Source organism: Mauremys mutica, chromosome 12 (genome assembly GCF_020497125.1).
Source record: "Mauremys mutica isolate MM-2020 ecotype Southern chromosome 12, ASM2049712v1, whole genome shotgun sequence".
Lineage (NCBI taxonomy): Eukaryota > Metazoa > Chordata > Testudines > Geoemydidae > Mauremys > Mauremys mutica.
This window is the reverse complement of record NC_059083.1, coordinates 11,584,021-11,603,812: the sequence shown is the minus strand read 5'-3', so window position 1 is coordinate 11,603,812 and position 19,792 is coordinate 11,584,021. Positions and strand designations below refer to the sequence as shown.

General features: G+C 51.6%; 1 protein-coding gene across 1 annotated transcript; it reads right to left on the bottom strand.

The window, feature by feature from the left end:
- Nucleotides 1-2,461: 2,461 nt before the first annotated feature.
- LOC123346514 (killer cell lectin-like receptor subfamily B member 1B allele B) lies at nucleotides 2,462-12,538 on the bottom strand. Its single transcript, XM_044983961.1, has 7 exons — nucleotides 12,411-12,538; nucleotides 6,535-6,633; nucleotides 5,215-5,373; nucleotides 3,934-4,088; nucleotides 3,504-3,570; nucleotides 3,398-3,443; nucleotides 2,462-2,665 (listed from the first exon to the last, which is right to left on the bottom strand). The coding sequence occupies exons 1-7, from the start codon at nucleotides 12,493-12,495 to the stop codon at nucleotides 2,542-2,544; spliced, it is 735 nt and encodes a 244-aa protein (XP_044839896.1). The 5' UTR covers nucleotides 12,496-12,538; the 3' UTR covers nucleotides 2,462-2,541.
- Nucleotides 12,539-19,792: the final 7,254 nt, after the last annotated feature.

Sequence of the window (19,792 nt, the reverse complement as noted above, 5' to 3'; positions counted from 1 at the left end):
TAGTCTGCGTTATAGGAATAAATGGTAATAAAACCGGACCCAGTGAGACGGCCACCCACAGCCGTCAGCTCTCAACGTTCGTCTTGTTGTTTCGCGTCCAACAGCCCAGAAATGGGTTTGAAAGTAGGGCTGGTGGGGAATTTTCCATCCATGTTTTTGGGATGGACAATTGGCGTGTTTTGGCTAAATGCCCATTTCCATGGCAAGTTTCTGCTTGCCTCGGGAATATTTGATTTTTCCATCAGAAAACCAAACACTGATTCCCACCCCCGTTTTTCTCTGCAAATTTTTGTTTTTCAACAAGTCAAAGTTTTCCACTGAAAATGTCGCCAAAAATCTAAAAAAAATGTAATTTTCATTATTTCCCCAAACCAAAAATGTTTTGGAACTTTTTTCTCCTAGAAAAAAATCAGTCTCTTAACTTTCTGTCACAATTCAGAACATTCTCTCTTATTTCCCTCCTGCCCCCTTTTTTCATTCTTTATTTCTTCATCCTCCTCCTATAAGTAATAGGAAGTAAATGAAAATAAAGTGAGGCACCTTGATTTTTTTTGTAGTCTAACTTACTTTTCCATAGACCACTTGAAAACCACAGGGGGTCTCGGTGGACCACTTAATGGTCTTTCCAAATATTGTTTGTACCGTTAGCCAACTATTGTAAAGCGCTTTGGATAAGAGGGCTTTATTTAAAAAATGTACAAAAAAATCGGGTGCGGGGTCTGTGGGAGGGAGCTCAGGGCTGTGGGTACAGGATCTGGGAGGGAGTTAGGCTGGGAACTGGGGTGCAGGGTCTGGCCAAGAGTTAGGGGCTCAGGGATGGGGCAGGAGGTTGGGGTGTGGAGAGCTTAGCTGGGGCGGCTCCTGTTTGGTGGGAGGGGTGCAGGTGGGAGTGTGGGGTTGGGTGGGTGAAGGAGCTCCCGTTTGGTGCTCAGGGTGGCGGGGGATGTGGGGGAGATGCAGGAGTCAGGGCACGGGGTGTGGGGGGGCTGGGTATATGTGGGGGGTGCAAGAGTCAGGGCAGGAGCCTGGGGGTCTGGGCGGGGCTTGTGGGGGTGCTCCCAGACCCCCGCCCCACCCCCTGCCCTAAGCGGCTCACAGTGGGGGGGGATGTGTAGGGGGATTGCGGGGGCCCTGCCTTTGCTCTGCCCTGCCCCAATTCCACCCCCTTCCTCAAGGCCCCTCCCGCATCTTCTCAGCCACCTCCCCCGAGCGCGCTGCGACCCCACTTCTCCCCCTCCCTCCCGGAGCACCAGCAAAGAGCTGTTTGGCGGCGGGGGAAGCGCTGGGAGGGATGGGGAGGAGCGGGAACGTGGCACGCTGGGGGAGGAGGCGGAGAAGAGGAGGGGGAGGGGGGAGCTTGGCTGCTGGTGGGTGCAGGACAGATGGGGGAGCAGAGAAGAGCTGGGGGGCCTTGGACTGCAGCCAAGCAGAGCAGGCCGGGTCGGGCCAGGGCCCCTTTGGAGCCTGGGCTCCCTACAGGGAGAAGCCTGAGCCCTGCCCCCGCCCTGCCCAGCGGCTGAAGCCTGGAGCCCCTCCACTCATCCCCCACTCAGGGCCGTCCCTGGCCATTTTGGTGCCCTACGCACCAGCACGAGCTGGAGGGGCGGAGCGGAGCGGGTTGGGGCCGGGTCGCTCCATTTCCTGCCGCCTGGTGAGTGCAGGGCGCCCGACCCCTGCTGCAGCCCTCAGGGGAAGGGCTGGAGTGGGGGCGGGCTGGGGGCGGAGTAGGGGTGGGAAGTGGTGGGTTGGGGCGGAGCAGGGGCGGGGGCTTTGGGGAAGGGGTGGAGTGGGGGCAGGGCTGGGGAGGACCAGGGGTGGGAAGAGGCGAGGCTGGGGCAGAGCGGGGGGGGTCCATGGGGAAGAGGCAGGGCAGGAGCTGGAGCCGCACGCAGCTGCGTAGGGCACCAGGAAATGTGGTGACCCAAATTTCCTGGTGCCCAACACAGCCGCATACTTTGCATATGGGTAGGGACGGCCCTGCCCCCACTAGGCCCTGGAGTTTTTATAGCACCTTGGGAAGGCCTCCGAAGGAAAAAGGTTGAGACCCCCTGGCCTAGTTACTACTGTAATATAATCCCTCTGGGAATCCTCCACACGCCTGGTGATTTCTGGGATACAGCAGGGGGAATGATGGGAGTTGGATCCCTTCTTCCCACAATTAACCCAGCCTGGTGACATTATCCCACAATGTAGCAGGCCTGGAGCTGGTCAAAACATGCAAGAGAATTTCAAAGTCCTTTCGTTTTTTGAAGGAACCATTTCTGTTGAGTTGAGATTTTTCATGGCCACTTCCATAGGCCATTTTCACTTCTAAATTTTGTTTTCTACTGTCACATGGATTGGATAGTTTTGATTCCCCTCAACCCTCCCGCTGGTTCCCGCCCCCCAATCAATCATTCATTGGTGTAGTTCCATTGACGTTTATACAGATTTACACCAGCTGAGCATCTCACCCATCGTTTTTAATAGCTGAAATAAAGATGAAACGCACAGAGCTTTTTACATTCCTCCTGTGCAAACAGAGCTCACAAATCCATCTCCTTAAACCAGGACAGCTGCCTTCTGGCAAATCCATTTCAACTCAGTTTGGCAGATTTCAGAATGGATCTTGTTCTTCTTCACAGAGGCACAGTTGTTCTCTTTGTTAGGATCGAAAACTGGGAACCTGAAGAGCAAAGGGGACAGTCGCTGTCCGTGTGTTCAGAGTTGGAGAAGAGGATCGATAGTAGCTGTGCGTCTCCTTAGAGGGTGCTGCAGTTTTATCCAGCACTTCTAGCTTTTCCCCGGATGGTCAAGTATATGGAACGAGTTGATAAGTTTAAAGCCAGTTTTTGTGGCGGGGAGAGGGGGGGTCCATGCTACAGAAATGAGCACAGTTCAGCAGAGAGGCCAAAGATCAAAGTGGTTCAATATTTTTTCAAATTTTGCAATTTCCATTTAAACTGCAGCCATTGTTGTTTGTCGGGGGGAAATGGACACACAAAATTGGCTAAATTGTGTGAATTGTTTTAATCTTATCTGACCAACGGCAGAGTTGGTTGGAACCTTCTGAATTTTGAAATGGATCAAATTTCAAATTTTGATGAAAAATGGGGAGGCGGGGTGATATTTTTTTCTTTTTCCTGCTTCACAGCCAGCTCTGCCAAGGACTGATGGGATATGCAGATGGAGCCCCCAATCTCGCAAAGACTTATCTGCTCACTTGGCTCACATGAGTCATCCCATTGGCTTCAAGGAGAGTTAACGTTAAGCACGTCTAGAAGCATTTTCAGGATTAGGGCCTTATACCATAAAATTGTGTGTGTGAAATCCTGGCCCCCATTGAAATCCAGGACAAAACTCTTGTTAACTGGTTTATTTATTGTAGATTGATCAAAATCCTAGAGGAATCACTCACAGTGTTTGATTTAACGAGGATCCGTCCTGCCAGGTCCACGTCCTGCCTGGAGATGTGATGTTAAGTCCTGTCCTGCCTGGAGAGGTGATGTTAAGTCCAGTCCTGCCTGGAGAGGTGATGTTAAGTCCAATCCACATCTGACGTTGGTCTTGTGTAGTATTTCCTACAAACGCCTGTGAAATGGACAACACGTCAGTGACCAGAACATGCTCTGATTCGCTGGCTCCGTTGCTTGCTGTGCACATGGGACCTCATCTCCACCCTGGTCAAGGTCAAGGGGCAGTCAAATCTCCTAGGGACATGACTCAGTCTGTTGGATTCAGTAACGGGGAAAAAGGGGAATGAGAAAAAAATTCAACATTTTTCAGTTTTAGGCAAGTGAAGCGAAAAGTTGGTTTCATTTTCACAGCAAAAGTTTCCTGCAAAAAATACAAAAATGTTTATTTCATTTGCCACTAGGGGAAACCCTTTGATTTTGGACCAGCTGTAATTAACAGCAACACACATCCCCCAGTTGAATATAGCACGTTCTTTACCATCTCCTCCCAGTCATTGATCACTAGCAGTAGTGCTCTCTTCATTAAACAGTCCTCACGGCTCTGCTCCCAGCCTTTAATCGCTTTGGAAACCCAGTAACACTTGTCCCCATGCAGCAGCCAGTCCTTGGGGCAGAGTTTGCAGCTGGAACCCTCTGGAGGGGGAAATGGAAGAGAGGTGTCGTTAATGATCATTCTGAACAGGGCTGGCCACCTTTACAGAGAGGCATGGGGCCTTCACGCTGAGGGGTTTACTCAGCCCAGGACTGGGGCCTAGTGGCAGAGACGGGGTATGTGGGCAAGACAGGATCAGTATGTGGGCAAGACTAAAACCTCAGTTGGTTCGGACCCCAATGTCCCAGCAGCAGGGGGCGCTGTGCTGCACGGAGCAGGGTGAGGGCTCGGTAGGTGGCGTTCTCCCTCTGCAGTCCGTGCTGGCCCCAATGCCCCAGTGTGGGGCCAGGGGGCGCCGTAGGGAACGAGATGGGGGTTCATGGCTGCTCACATGCAGGGCTGATCCCAATGCCCTAGCACTGGGGGATGCTGTGCTTCGGGTGATAAAATCAGGACAGTCCCAATATTTGGGGCTTTTTCATGTATAGGCTCCTATAACCCCCCCTCCCCCTGTCCTGATTTTTCACACTTGCTGTCTGGTCAGCCTAGCTGTGCTGCAGGGAGTGGGATGGGGGACTCTGTAGGGGGCGCTCTCCCCTCACAGTCAGGGCTGATCCCACTTCCATTGAACTAGGGGGTGCTGTGCAGCGGGGGGAGGGGTGTATGACTCAATAGTGGGGGGCTCTTGACTCCATACCAGATGCTGTTCCCCAGGAGGTGCCATCTTTCAGGTGAAGGATAAAATAGAACCACAGAGCTCTGATGGTCATTAGAATGGAGGTTGGTCTTGTGGTTGAGACCCTGACCTAAGACTCAGAAGAGCCATGTTCTATTCTGGGCCCTGTCACTAGCCTGCTGTGTCCTTGGGCAGGTCATGGCCTGCCCTGTGCCTCAGTTTCCCCTTCTGACTGTCTTGTCTATTAACACTGTGAACTTGTTGGGGCAGGAGCCATCTCAGCATCTCTTGGTCCCATGGCAGCTAAACTACAGGATTCTATTAAAATTGCCAGAATGATTCAAGCCTGCGGTTATCTCCATTCACTGTCACTGGAGATATTAAACAGATCTGAGGGATGGGATAGAAGGGGGGTTGTGAGAGCGGCTCTGCTTTGTGAACCATCAGTGCATGTAATGGTGAGTGTGGGAGGCAGCATGAGCTGGGGTTACCTGATGGCTTGTTGTTTTGTGTATAACACAAATGTTGCCGCAGGTGAGAGCGGAACTCCTCCAAGTCACTGCACCCTGTTCCTTTAGGACTGGGCTGATCTGAGGTTTCGTTCTCCATCGTTTTTGGGACAGCTCCGGTCAGTGATGTGTCCAGGGAACCTTGGAGAAAATTGTTCTGTGGATGGTTGTTGCAAGCGAAAGATTGGAAAAGACAGGGCTGGGGTGAATCAGCCAGAGCTTCATGGGAGTCAATAGGCCAGATCTCCACCTGGTGTGAATTGGCCAAAGTCCCATTGGAGTCAATGGGGGCAGACTCAGAGATGGCGCAAATGAATGGAGCAAGACCATTTAGTTGCAGCAGCTAGAATCTGGCCTGGTGTGCAGAAGTGTCATAGATTCCTCCATTCCAAGGTCAGTCGGCAGCATTACGATGGTCTAGTCCAGGGGTGGGCAAACCTTTTGGCCCAAGGGCCACATCTGGGTATAGAAATTGTACAGTGGGTCACGAATGCTCATGAAATTGTGGTTGGGGTGCAGGAGGAGGTGTGGGCTCTAGCTGGGGTTGTAGGCTTGGGGGTGGGGGCAGAAATGAGGAGTTCAGGGCGTGGACAGGGGCTCTGGGCTGGGGCAGGTGTGCCGGCAGTGGTGGTGAGAGCTCCATCTGGGGGTCTGAGCTCTGGGGTGGGGCTGGGGATGAGGAGTTTGGGGTGCAGGAGGGTGCTCCAGTCTGGGACCAAGAGGGCTGGAGGGTAGGAGGAGCAGGTCTGGGGCAGATGATTGGGGCATGGGAGGAGGTCAGGGGTGCAGGCTTCAGGCGGCACTTACCTCAAGCATCTCCTGGAAACAGCAGCATGTCCCCCCTCCGGCTCCTATGCGGAGGCGTGCCCAGGTGGCTATGCACACTGGCCCCTCTGCAGATGCTGCCCCTGCAGTTCCCATTGGCCTCAATTCCCAGCCAATGGGAGCTGCAGGGCAGCGCTTGGGGCAGAGGCAGTGTGTGGGAGCCCTCTGGCTGCCCCTACGTGTAGGAGCTGGAGGAGGGACATGCCGCTGCTTCTGGGAGCCGTGCGGAGCCATGGCACACGTGGAACAGGGCAAGCCACAGACCCTGCTCCCCGGTGGGAGCTCGAGGGCCAGATTAAAACATCTGGTGGGCCAGATGTGGCCCCCGGGCCATAATTTGCCCACCCTTGAGCTAGTCTGACCTCCTGTATCGCACTGGCCAGAGAAGTCCACCCGGCCATTCCTGCACTGAGCAACTTGTGCTGCATTCATGGTGCGTTGCTGTGCAGCCCAAACGCATGGTCTTGGCACACTCACCCTGAGCAGCCAGCGCCGTCACAACTCCCAGCAGCACGATGTTCCCAGCCAAGGTGAGACCCAGAGCCAGCCGATGCCAGCGCGGGCACCTCGGGTGATCTGCAAGAGTCAATGTGCACTGTTGAGCTAATACCATGTGCTTCACTCAGAGGCCTCTGGAGCTTGCAAGGGGGTCTCTACCCTCCGAGGATTTGGCCTTGCATGTTTCCACTTCTCACTGCAAACAAGGGACTCTCTGTGACACTTTCTGGGGAAACCCAAGGAGTCCAGGTTAAATCGCTGCTACCCGCTCCCAGCAGGAGGGAGCCTTGTCTGTGCCCACCAGGGAAAACCCTCCCAAAGCTACCAGCTGTCGGCAGCTCCAGGGTTCCGCTCCGGGCTCCGTGAGTCCCGTCTTTGTGTAGTTTATAAGCCCCACTTTGTCACACTCGGGCGCCCCATCCCTTGTCTTCTGGACACCTGCAATGCACACCGATCCGCTGCTCTGGGAAAGCACTGCACCCCAGTTTACAGGTTTCACGTCACTTTGGCCCTCTCATTAGCACACGGCACTTAGACGTGTCTCTAGTAAAACCAAATTGAAGTTTCTTTTAAGGGTGCGTGGGCTACAGATTCAAAACTAAAGCCAGTAAAATAATGTGGAAACATACAGTTATAGGTAAAAAAAAAATCAGAAATCTTAGTCTGCAGCCTGTACTTGTTAACATGGTCCTTTCCTGGCTAATAAGGTATTTCTCACACAATGGTCCGTTCTTCCAGAGAGCTGGGATCCACTTTTCATGAGACACCTGCTGGCAGAACTGTTGCTGCCATGTAACATTTGTATCTGCTTCCCTTCTCTTACACAGTCCCAGAGCTTTATCTTTGTCAAAATCAAGTTGGCATCTGCCCCAGACTGAAAACACACGGCTGGGTCATAGAATCATAGACGTGTAGGACTGGAGGGAACCTCAAGAGGTCATCTAGTCCAGTCCCCTGTGCTCACAGCAGGACTACGTAATAACTAGATCAGTCGTGACAGGTGTTTGTCTAACCTGTTAACATGAGAATGACCATATGGGGTCAGACCAAAGGTCCATCTAGCCCAGTGTCCTCTCTTCCGACAGTGGCCAGTGCCAGGTGCCCCAGAGGGAATGAACAGAACAGGGGATCATCAAGTGATCCAGCCCCTGTTGCCCATTCCCAGCTTCTGGCGAACAGAGGCTGGGGACACCATCCCTGCCCATCCTGGCTAATAGCCATTGATGGACCTGTCCTCCATGAATTTATCTTGTTCTTTTTCGAACCCTGTGATAATTTTGGCCTTCACAACATCCCCTGGCAGATAGTTCCACAGGTTGTCTGTGGAAACCTCCAGTGATGGAGATTCCACAACCTCCCTGGGCAATTTATTCCAGTGCTCAACCACCCTGTCAGTTAGGAAGTTTTTTTTCTAAGGTCCAATCTAAATCTCCCTTGCTGCAATTTAAGCCCATTGTTTCTCCTATCCTCAGAGGTTAATGAGAACAATTTTTACCCTCCTCCTTGTAACAACATTTATGTATGTGAAAACTATTATCGTGTCCTCCCTCAGTCTTCTCTCCAGACTAAACGAGCCCATTTTTTTTCGATCTTTCCTCATAGTTCATGTTTTCTAGACCTTCAATCACTTTTGTTGCTTTCAATTTGTCCACATCTTTGTGGATGTTGATTGTTCTCAGTGCTGATTGAGTCAGCTTTGACACCCACCCAGCCTCAGGTGACAAGTTTCTTCTCCACCAGTTTTAGAAACCAATATTCTGAATGTTACATATCTCTCAAACTGTTTCCTGTGCAAATGTAACCCACACAACTTTAGGATGGGCTGTTCTGTCCCTGCTAATGGCACCGAGACCACTTAGGCTGTGGCTACACTTAGCGCTTCAAAGCGCTGCCGCGGCAGCGCTGCCGCAGCAGCGCTTTGGAGCGCTAAGTGTAGTCAAAGCGCCAGCGCTGGGAGAGAGCTCTCCCAGCGCTGTCCGTACTCCACCTCCCCGTGGGGAATAACGGACAGCGCTGGGAGCCGCGCTCCCAGCGCTGGGGCTTTGACCAGACTGGCGCTTTGCAGCGCCGCAATTTGCAGCGCTGGAGAGGGTGTGTTTTCACACCCTGCTGCAGCGCTGCAAATTTGTAAGTGTAGCCAAGCCCTTAGAGAGAGAGACAAAATGAGTCTGCTCTACAGCCTTAGCTAACAGCCAGTTTGCTTTTAGCTCATGCGGTAAGCTGCAGAGGCCCCAGGTTCAATCCTGCCTGCTGACAACCAGTGTCTCTCAGTGTTACACAAACATCGCACAATAACTCAGAAACCCCCGCCACCCCCTTTGGTGAAACAGCGAGATGATGCTCAGACACAGATGTAATATACCTGCCAGGGCATGGCTGGACATATGTGGTCGTGTCTGTGTTGCACGCCCCTGGTGCACTGTGGTGACTCAGCCAGAGGGGAGGCTGCTGTGCACCATGGGAGATGTAGTCTGTTCCAGTCCATAGAGGAGAATGGGGACAGAAGGGAGGTGAACTACAACTCCCATGAGGCACTGCAGCAACTCAAATAGATATAGGTTCAAGTCAAACTGACTTTGACATTTTGTTTCATTTTTTCCAGTGGAAAGACATTTTGGTAGAAGATTCCCAGCCAATTTCACTCAGCACCCATCCTGCTGGGCCCTCCTGAAAATCTAGGCACTTATTTTGGTGCCTAAATGAAAGCTGAGATCCTCCGAAGCCCTGGTGCCACTTGTGAGTGCTGAGCACCTTGGGAAATGGAGCCATCAAGGCCAGATCCTCAGCAGCTGTGAATCAGCAAAGCTCTGTACGTTGCAAGAGAGCTACCGTGCTGTGCACCTGCTGGGGATCTGGCAGTCAGACTGTAACAGGGAATGAGGTCAGTGATGCCGTCTCACAAGCAAGTCAAAGCATTTCACGTTACACTGACGGGTCCCTAGGGGCTAGAGGAACCTAGGGACACTTTCCCAGCTGCTGTAACGCGGCCGTAGCTCTGCTGAAGTGCATAGAGTTATGCAAATTTATACCAGCTGAGGTAGGGTTACCATCTTTCAAGTTCCCAAATAGAGGACAGGACACTGCCAGGAGGAGGAGAATTGGAAGGGGATGAAAGTACTATGATGGGTTGGGTCACAGAAACCCCCTTGGGAACTGCCACCTGATGTGCTGAGACTACCTCTGAGCCCGTTTTCCCTGGCAGCTTGGGACTTCAGTGCCCTGCCTGGTTTGAGCCAGACACGCTAGCCTGCTACAAACCCAGATCTAGGTCTGAACCACATCCTCCAAAAGCTGCAGGCTTAACCGAAAACAGCTTAAGAAGTGCTCCTGTCTCCAGCACTCAGATACCCGGCTCCCAATGGGGTCTGAACCCCAAATAAATCCTTTTTACCCTGTATAAAGCTTATGCAGGGTAAATTCATAAATTGTTCTCCCTCTATAACACTGATAGAGAGATATGCACAGCTGTTTGCCCCTCCCCCAGGTATTAATACCTATTCTGGGTTAATTAATAAATAAAAAGTGATTTTATTAAATACAAAAAGTAGGATTGAAGTGGTTCCAAGTAATAACAGACAGAACAATGTGAGTTACCAAGCCAAATAAAATAAAACACACAAGTCTATGCCTAGTACAGTAAGAAAGTGATTACAGATGAAACCTCACCCTCAGAGATGGTCCAGTAAGCTTCTTTTACAGAGTAGCCTCCTTCTAGTCTGTGTCCAGCAATCACTCATACCCCAGTGGTTACTGTCCTTTGTTCCAGTTTCTTTCAGGTATCCTTTGGGGGTGGAGAGACTATCTCTTTAACCAGCTGAAGACAAAATGGAGGGGTCTCCCAGGGCTTTATATAGTTTCTCTCTTGTGGGTAGAAACTCCTCCCTCCCCCCCCGTGTAGAATCCCCTCTACAAGACGGAGTTTTGGTGTCACCTGGGCAAGTCACATGTCCATGCATGACTTAGTTCTCTACAGGAATGTTCTCAGGAAAGCTCAGATGTGGACTGGCACCTATTAAAGTCTATTGTCAGATTAAGTATTTCTTGACTGGGCACTTACTGAGAATATCAGAGGGGTAGCCGTGTTAGTCTGATTCTGTAAAAGCAGCAAAGAGTCCTGTGGCACCTTATAGACTAGCAGACATTTTGCAGCATGAGCTTTCGTGGGTGAATACCCACTTCGTCGGATTCAAGTAGTGGAAATTTCCAGGGGCAGGTATATATATGCAAGCAAGAAGCAAGCTAGAGATAACGAGGTTAGTTCAATCAGGGAAGATGAGGCCCTGTTCTAGCAGTTGAGGTGTGAAAACCAAGGGAGGAGAAACTGGTTCTGTAGTTGGCAAGCCATTCACAGTCTTTGTTTAATCCTAGCTGATGGTGTCAAATTTGCAGATGAACTGAAGCTCAGCAGTTTCTCTTTGAAGTCTGGTCCTAAAGTTTTTTTGCTGTAGGATGGCCACCTTAAGATCTGCTATTGTGTGGCCAGGGAGGTTGAAGTGTTCTCCTACAGGTTTTTGTATATTGCCATTCCTAATATCTGATTTGTGTCCATTTATTCTTTTCCTTAGAGACTGTCCAGTTTGGCCGATGTACATAGCAGAGGGACATTGCTGGCATATGATGGCATATATTACATTGGTGGATGTGCAGGTGAATGAACCGGTGATGGTGTGGCTAATCTGGTTAGGTCCTGTGATGGTGTTGCTGGTGTAGATATGTGAGCAGAGTTGGCATCGAGGTTTCTCTCTAGCTTGCTTCTTGCTTGCATATATATACCTGCCCCTGGAAATTTCCACTACTTGCATCCGATGAAGTGGGTATTCACCCACGAAAGCTCATGCTGCAAAACGTCTGTTAGTCTATAAGGTGCCACAGGACTCTTTGCTGCTTTTACTGAGAATAGTCTTTTCTCAAGAAGCTGACCAAGTGTTTCACGGAGGCTACTTAAAATCAAGCCAGTACACAGCCACTATTCATAACTCCGAATACAAAAATGACCTGTGCATACAAATAGAATGAATATATTCAGTAGAACATAACCTTTGCAGAGCTATGTTACATAGCCTATGTAGCATAAAACATATTCCAGTTATGTCATATTTACACACATAAGCATATTTCTATAGAGCATTATGAGGTGCAATGTCACAGGTACCATGCCACCTTTACTGCTGCGCTGCTCCCAGCAGCAGCGCTGTCTTCAGAGCTGGGTGGCCATCCAGCACTCATTGCTCTCTGACTACCCAGTTCTGAAGACACTTGTTCATATTTCGGAAGCCCACCCGGACGGAGATCGGAGGACCAAAAAAGAGGTCATCTCTGGGAAAACCCAGACGGATGGTAACCCGAAGCTAAGCACATAGTCCTCTGTTTAGTTCAAGGCAAAAACATACATGAAGATGGAAAGGCTGAGAGCATGTATCAGGTTTTTATGCTTCAAAACCTTCCGGGGGGCTGTAATTATCCCAAAGCCAAGCTTAACAAGCCCAGGACATGCAGAGTTAGATTTCACTGGTCCCAGGTTGGGTTACACTGATTTTAATGACATGTTAGGTATTTTCTCCCCCCTACTGGAGTTAGGGCTAGATTCTGATCTGACCTGTTACCCTATTGAAAATTGAGTGACCTCAGTGAAATCGCTGGAGTTAGAACCGGCTTCTCATCTGAGTTATACCAGGATACATCCAGAGTGTCCCCACTAAATTCAGCGTAGCTATGTCCATGTCCACCATCTGGGGGCCTGCCTCCCCGACCCCCATGCAATGCTCAAGCTGCTGGTTAAAAACCTATTACAGCCGACACAATCCCAGCCCCCCAAATCCACCAGCCCTGTTAAAATACCACAAAGCAAAACTCACCGTGATGCTGAGATGGAGCCACTTTGCCTCTGGAGGAAGGATCTCCAGGGATGTTTAAATCAGCATAGACTATTTCCCCAGCCATGGCTGTCACTGGAGGAGGTGAGCGGGGTTGTACTGTGTAATGGCAGCTCGTGTGTGAGCTAAAATGGCCAGCACCCCCCATACCAGGAAATGTCATCTCAACTGAAGTCCCATCCCCCTCCTTACTGTGTGGGCTTAGGGGAATGGCTTAAATATATTGTACTTTCTCCCCCAACACATTTATGCTCTAGGCTGCTCTTGCAGAGGTCTCTAATGGAGGTAGGTGCCCAACTTTAATGAATATCAGTGGGGATCCTACCCCAGATAGGTAGTAGAACCCAGCTTGGAGCACCAGACAGAGCCAATGTGTCTGGGATCACCGCTTGTTTCCCACGGCTTTAGTCTGCGTTATAGGAATAAATGGTAATAAAACCAGACCCAGTGAGACGGCCACCCGCAGCCATCAGCTTTCAACATTCATCTTGCTTTTTCATGTCCAACAGCTCAGAAATGGGTTTTGAAAGTAGGGCTGGTGGGGAATTTTCCATCCATGTTTTTTGGATGGACAATTGGCATGTTTTAGCTAAATGCCCATTTCCACGGAAAGTTTCTGCTTGCCTTGGAAATATTTGATTTTTCCATTGGAAACCCAAACACCGATTCCCACCTCCAGCCCCCAGATTTTCTCTGAAAATGTTTAGTTTTCAACAAGTTAAAGTTTTCTGCTGAAAATGTCACCAAAAACTGAAAAAAAATGTAATTTTCATGGACATTTCCCCAAACCAAAAAGGTTTTGGAACTTTTTACTCCTAGAAAAATATCAGTCTCTTGACTGTCTGTCACAATTTGGGATGAAACAAAAATCTCAAAATATGGGAATTTCCCATGGGATGGAAATTCTGTGAGTTTGTTTTTTAAAATCATCTCTCATCCAGAACTCCCTCTCCTGGCTTCTTGGAAAATTCCAAGCGCATAGTGGGTGCTGCTAGGAATCAGTAATAAAGGCATTAAAGAAACACACAAGTCAGCTGATCTGGGCCAGCTGATCTGGGCCACAGCTATGCTGTGGGGCTTTTAGTGCAGGGTCGAAGTACCCAGAGAGGGTAGCTGGTCTCTATAAAGAGCCAGAGAGGAACAAGAAGTGAAAGCTGCTGCAGTGGTCCCGGAGGAAGGGTGTTGTGGTTGGGTAGAAAAACCCAGCTGAAAGTTTTGGTTTCTGCTGGGGAGAAGGCAGACCAGGCCTTGCGTCTCCGCCAGCCGTCCAGAGAACACTCAGGGAGGAGGTCCAGGGTCTAGACCCAGCTTAAGGCTAGGCCGGGAGACCTTTTCTTGTTTGTTTTGGAATTTATGGTACCCCAAGAAGGGCTTTGTTTGGACTTGCGGATTGTTGGAGTGTATTGAGGGCCCAAGAGGGGAAACCAAGGCAGGGCGCCGAGGCACCACACCAGGCCGTGAGGGGCTATGCAGGGGGTGTCTGACCCTGTTACGTGGATAACATCTGTGAGGTCAGTGAAAATGGGTTTTGTGAGCCAGACGGTGTTGGGAGGGGTAGGGCAAGGGAGAAACATGGCCAGTGTTTTAGCAAAACCAGACAACAAACAAGCGTGTGGTTAACAGAGCTCTAGACACCTCGCACCCGAGATGTTATCACACCTCTACTGAACGGAAAGTTCTCACACTGTTTCTGTCCTCTGCTGTTGTTCATGGTCACACCGGCTCTCAGCCTAAAGGGAGCTGGGGTGAAGCATCCAGCAATCTTGCAGTTATGAGATGTGAACCAGGGAGGATTAGGACAATCCAGGCACGTCACGACACAGGGCTAATGGAAGAGGTGAAGCTAGTGAATCTTTAACACAGGCTGCTTTTCTCCCAAGTGCTGGAGTTAACAAATAAACAACTAGGTGTTTTCAAGAGAGAATCAGGTTTCCCTTGTATGGACTTTCTGGTATCATCATAATCCTGATCTCAGCTGGGACAGGGACTGTCTCTCGCTGTGTGTCCGTGCAGTACCCGGCACAATGGCGCCCTGATCTCAGCTGGGGCAGGGACTGTCTCTCCCTGTGTGTCTGTGCAGCACCCGGCACAATGGGGCCCTGATCTCAGCTGGGGCAGGGACTGTCTCTCCCTATGTGTCTGGGCAGCGCCTGGCACAACGGGGCCTTGATCTCAGCTGGGATAGGGACTGTCTCTCGCTGTGTGTCTGGGCAGCACCCGGCACAACGGGGCCCTGATCTCAGCTGGGGCAGGGACTGTCTCTCCCTGTGTGTCTGAGCAGTGGCACACTGGGAACTTGACTCCATGTTCCCACCTCACCCTATGCGACTCGAATTGGCCCCATCCTGCATGGCCAAAACTTGGCAGTGGCAGGTGGCACCTACCCATGGTGCACATCACTGTACATGGATCCAAGCGCTGTTGGTGAGTACGCGCACCACCAACGCAGGGAGCCACATATATATGAGCACAAGCGATGTCGTACCTGCGGCGGCTTTCGGCCAATGTAACTTGCGTCACCATAAGTTTGTAGTGTAGACATGGCCTCAGGGCCTTCCATAGAAGTACAAGGTGCTGGTTTCCCTTGTTGTCTTACGGGGCAGATCCGGATGGAGAATCTCTCCGTTCCTTATAATCCCAAAGAATTGTCTTTGTTTTCAAAGTTCGGAAGGCCCCATGGGGATTCAGTCCCTTGTGTCCAAGGGTGGTGGGTATAACCGGCCATGGGAGGCTAAGTTTCCCCAGCGCAGCCGCTGCCACTCTGCCGCCGGACGCCTGCCCCTGTTCTCCCCCTCTTCCCCTCCCTGCTGCCCCTCTTCCCTGAGGCCCCCACTGCCCACCGCTGCCTGGCTGAGTCCCTCCCCCCTCCTCCTACTCCAGATGTCCCCACCACTCACCACGTTCCTCCTCTCCTCCACCACCCTCCGTGAGCCCCTCCCACCCGCCACTTGCCATGTCCCTCTTCATCCCCTGCCCTCGTCAGGCCCCGCCCCCCACGCCGCCTGCTGCTCACTGCATCACTCCTCACCCCCCTGTCCCCACAGAGGGTGGAGGAGAGGAGGGACACGGTAGCAGGGGGGTGAGCAGGGAGTCATCTGAGCATGGGAGGGGGCGGGGTGGGAGTGGAGAGGGGGCGGAGCAAAGGTGGAGTGTGGGCGGAGCCATGGGTGGAAAAGGCAGGACAGGGAGCTAATCTCCCCCAGGGGAAGCTTCACCCTCCGCCCATGCCTGTGTTTCTCTGAGGTGCAGGAGCCAGGTTAATTCTCTGTCTCTTAAGTTTGGGCTCAAGACAACCCCTGCTGCTTTGCTTGAAACCTTTGTTCCGGCTAATATATAAACCGAGGCAAAGCCACATTGTCTATAGGACAGGCCAGTTCTAGCACCATGATACACGGGGAATTCAGAACTTCTTGTATTTGGTTAACACATGCATTTGGCCAGCATGCTATTAGTATTCAAATAATATCTTACATGTGTTAGGCCTGAATAAAGATGTAGCACAAAACCAGTTATGCCAACCTGACTGAAGTCAGGCTAACAGAGGTTTCTGGGTAATCCCAGAGTGGAAAAATACTGAGAAGCAGCATTGTCTCACAAAGCCCTGGGAAAGAGTGAGATAAGTGAGGGGTTGGTACCAGCTGTGTTATATTAGGAACAGTGTTTGAAGAACTGATAAGAAACACTAACATCCCACAGTTCTGACTCTAACTCCCCGGTTTAGTTTTCGGTGTGTTTAACTCCCTTACATTCCTAACTTTTGGCGCTTGTTAAGATATTAACAATTTAATACTGTAGAGACTAGGCATGCGTATATATTAAAAGGTGTCTAATTTCTAGTTGTTAGACAAAGGGGGGTGGGTTGCTCAAGTGAATGATCTATGATGTAATAAAACTGTCTATATAGGCTAATACTAAGCTGTAAAGGGGGGCTGGTTCTCTCTGGAGCCGAGCTGCTCTCTATTGATGCGTGCACTTGTCAATAAAGAGCTTTTGATCGGACCTTGCTGGTGTTGCCTGTCTCTCTGCGGTCAGACAACGAACTTTGCTGTCGGGGTTCGAGTCCCTGACACATAGTATATTTTGGACAAATATAATTGCAGTGGAATGTAGGGTGTGAATACAGGGGGAGTTTAGGGTATGTTTCCCAGACCTGAGAGCTCTGTGTAGCTTGAAAGCTCATCTCTCTCTCCCCCGCAGAAGTTGGTCCAATAAAAGATATCACTTCCCCCGCCTTGGTTCTCAAACAGGCACATGTTTGTTTTTGGTAAAAAGCCATTTTCTTGGAGGAAAAAGGTTTCCATTCAAAATATGTTTCTACCTGATCCACTCAGCCCATGTCATCAAGTTTTTGAAACGGAATTGAAAGGAGGGTCCCAGCAGGCTCTCCCACTTTATTTCGAGCGGAGTTGGCTAGGCAGAAAAAGGGACATTTAAACAAACATTTTCTCCTTATTTTTAAAAATTTGAATTGTTAATGTTTCTAAATGAAAAATTTCAATGCGCTCTGATTTTTAGGCCTTCCCTCGAAGTTTAGGGTGATAGCGTAGAGTCCAGAGGCCTGAAATCTGAAAATCTCTTTCCTGGAGTCGGGTCATGTCGGCTGGTCTCGATCCCACAGCCATTGATAGGTTTCAGAGTTAACACACCAATTCCATGATAAGCAGGGCCAGTGCAAGGATATTTTGCGCCCTAGGCGAAACTTCCACCTTGCACCCTCCCTCCCCCTGGAGCATCACTTATTATAAACTTTCAAAAATGAATACTGCATAATGTGGCATTGTTCATTAAAATTAATATACGTTTGGCTTGAAAAATTATTAATTTAATTATTTAGTCTACGTATTTAATGAAAATAAAGGAATAACCTGTGTGATAGACCCAGGACACTTGGGAACAGCAAAGTAGTCGAAGGGAGATATATTGGCCACTGAATACGCAGTTTTCTGTTCCTGAGTGACCAGAGTGTTCCAGAGTGAGGCTGTTAAGCACCTGACTCTAATTAAAGCCCCTCTGATGCTATAAAAGGGCTCACTCCAGTCAGGCCAGAGGAGAGGAAGTGCGTGTGAGGACCTGGGAGCAAGAGGCGTGCAAGAAGCTGAGAGTGAGTAGGCATAGTGCTGGAGGACTGAGAAGTACAAGCATTATGAGACATCAGGAGGAAGGTCCGGTGGTGAGGACAAAGAAGATGCTGGGAGGAGGCCATGGGGAAGTAGCCCAGGGAGTTGTAGCTGTTGCACGACTGTACCAGGAGGCCCTATAGACAGCTGCAGTCCACAGGGCCCTGGGCTGGAACCCAGAGTAGAGGGCGGGCCCAGGTTCCCTCCAAACCTCCCAACTCCTGATCAGACACAGAAGGAGTTGACCCAGACTGTGGCTTCTACCAGAGGGGAAGGTCTCTGGGCTGTTTCCTGACCCACAGGGTGAATCTGTGCAGTGAGCAAATCCGCCAATAAACACAGGACCCACCAAGGGAGAGGAGGAACTTTGGCACACCTGACGGTGTTGACACTGTTATTGTTTTCACTTTGCACAACATTGCATGGATCTTAAAATAACTACTCTGTCATACAACAACAACTGACAATATCAATATGACAAATTTCAACAACCTACCCATGCATATTCGCATATGATCAGGGGCGGCTCTACAAATTTGGCCGCCCCAAGCAGTCATGCCCGGGAGGCGCCCCCGAGCCGCGGGAGCAGCGGACCTCCCGCGGGCATGACTGCGGAGGGTCCGCTGGTCGCACGGCTCGGCTGAACCTCCCGCAGCTGCGGGCGGTTCGCTGGTCCAGCGGCTCTGGTTGAGCTGCCGCAGGCACGCCTGCGGGAGGTCCAGCCGAGCCACGGGACCAGCGAACCGTCCGCAGTCATGCATGCGGGAGGTCCACTGGAGCCGAGGCCGAGCGTCCTCTCCGCAGTCATGCCTGTGGGAGGTCCGCTGCTCCCGGGGCTCCGGTGGACCTCCCGCAGGCATGACTGCGGCAGGTCCGCCGGCCCAGCCTGCCGCCCCCCCGGGAAAGGGCCGCCCCAGGCGGGTGCTTGCCCCGCTGGGCTCTGGAGCCGGCCCTGCATATGATAAACATCAGGGCTGCCCGGGGGGGGGGGGAAGAGGAGCAATTTGCCCCAGACCCCGGGCCCCACAGGGGCCCCCACGAGAGTTTTTCGGGGCCCCTGGAGCGGGGTCCTTCACTTGCTCCGGGGGGCCTGGAAAACTCTTGCGGGGCCGGGCGCAGGAGCTTCTTCCGCTCCCGGTCTTCGCTGGCGGGGGGTCCTTCCACTCCGGGGCAGAAGGACCCCCCGCCGGCGAATTACTGCTGAAGCGGGACCCGCCGCCGAAGTTCAGCTCAGTCTTCAGCAGTAATTCGGCGGCGGGGTGCCCTTCCGTTCTGGGACCTGCCGCCGGAGTACCCTGAAGACCCGCAGCGGCGGGTTCCGCTTCGGAGTTAATTCGGCAGCGGGGGGGGGCCCCCCGCCGTGGGTCTTCGGGGCACTTCGCCAGCAGGTCCCGGAATGGAAGGGCCCCCCGCTGCCGAAGACCCCAGGCCCCCGGAATCCTCTGGGCGGCCCTGATAAACATATACACTCAAATACTTTAATATACCGACACAAAGTATTAGCAAAATGATAGAGCAGCAATTTGCCAGCGTCTTAGATCTGAAACAACTCAACAAAAATAGTTAGCCTCAGTCAACAGCCTCCAAACACTAGTAAACTTAGCATTATAAACAGCCTGTCAGAACGGGTAACGGCTGCGCGCAACGAGAAAAATGACGTCATTGCCACTTTGTGCTGTAGTGAAGCCGTACGCCTGTGCCTGCAACGCAGAGCTGGCGTGGGCTATAGCTGTAATGTACGAGAGAAGAGCAACAAGTTAAAATGCAAGTTCAATGATGTTTCTCTTTTCTTTATTCATTTATTTTCCAGCAATAGTGTAAAAAAAAAAATTGGGGGGCACTGCTTTTTGGTGCCCCCAAATCAGGGGCGGCTCTATAAATTCCGTCGCCCCAAGCAGGGCGGCGCTGTCCCGCGGCCGGGGCAGAAGTGTCTGCGGCGGGTGCTGTGGTCCCACGGCTCCGGTGGAGCATCCGCAGGCATGCCTGCGGGAGCTCCGTCCGAGCCGCGGGACCAGCGCGCCCGCCGCAGTCATGCCTTCGGGAGCTCAAGCGGAGCCGCGGGAAGAGGGGACCCTCCGCAGTCATGCCTGCGGCAGGTCTGCTCGTCCCGGGGCTCCGGTGGACCTCCCGCAGTCATGCCTGCGGCAGGTCCGCTCGTCCCGGGGCTCCGGTGGACCTCCCGCAGTCATGCCTGCGGCAGGTCCGCCAGAGCCAAATGCCGCCCTGCCCCGACAACGCCGCCCCACG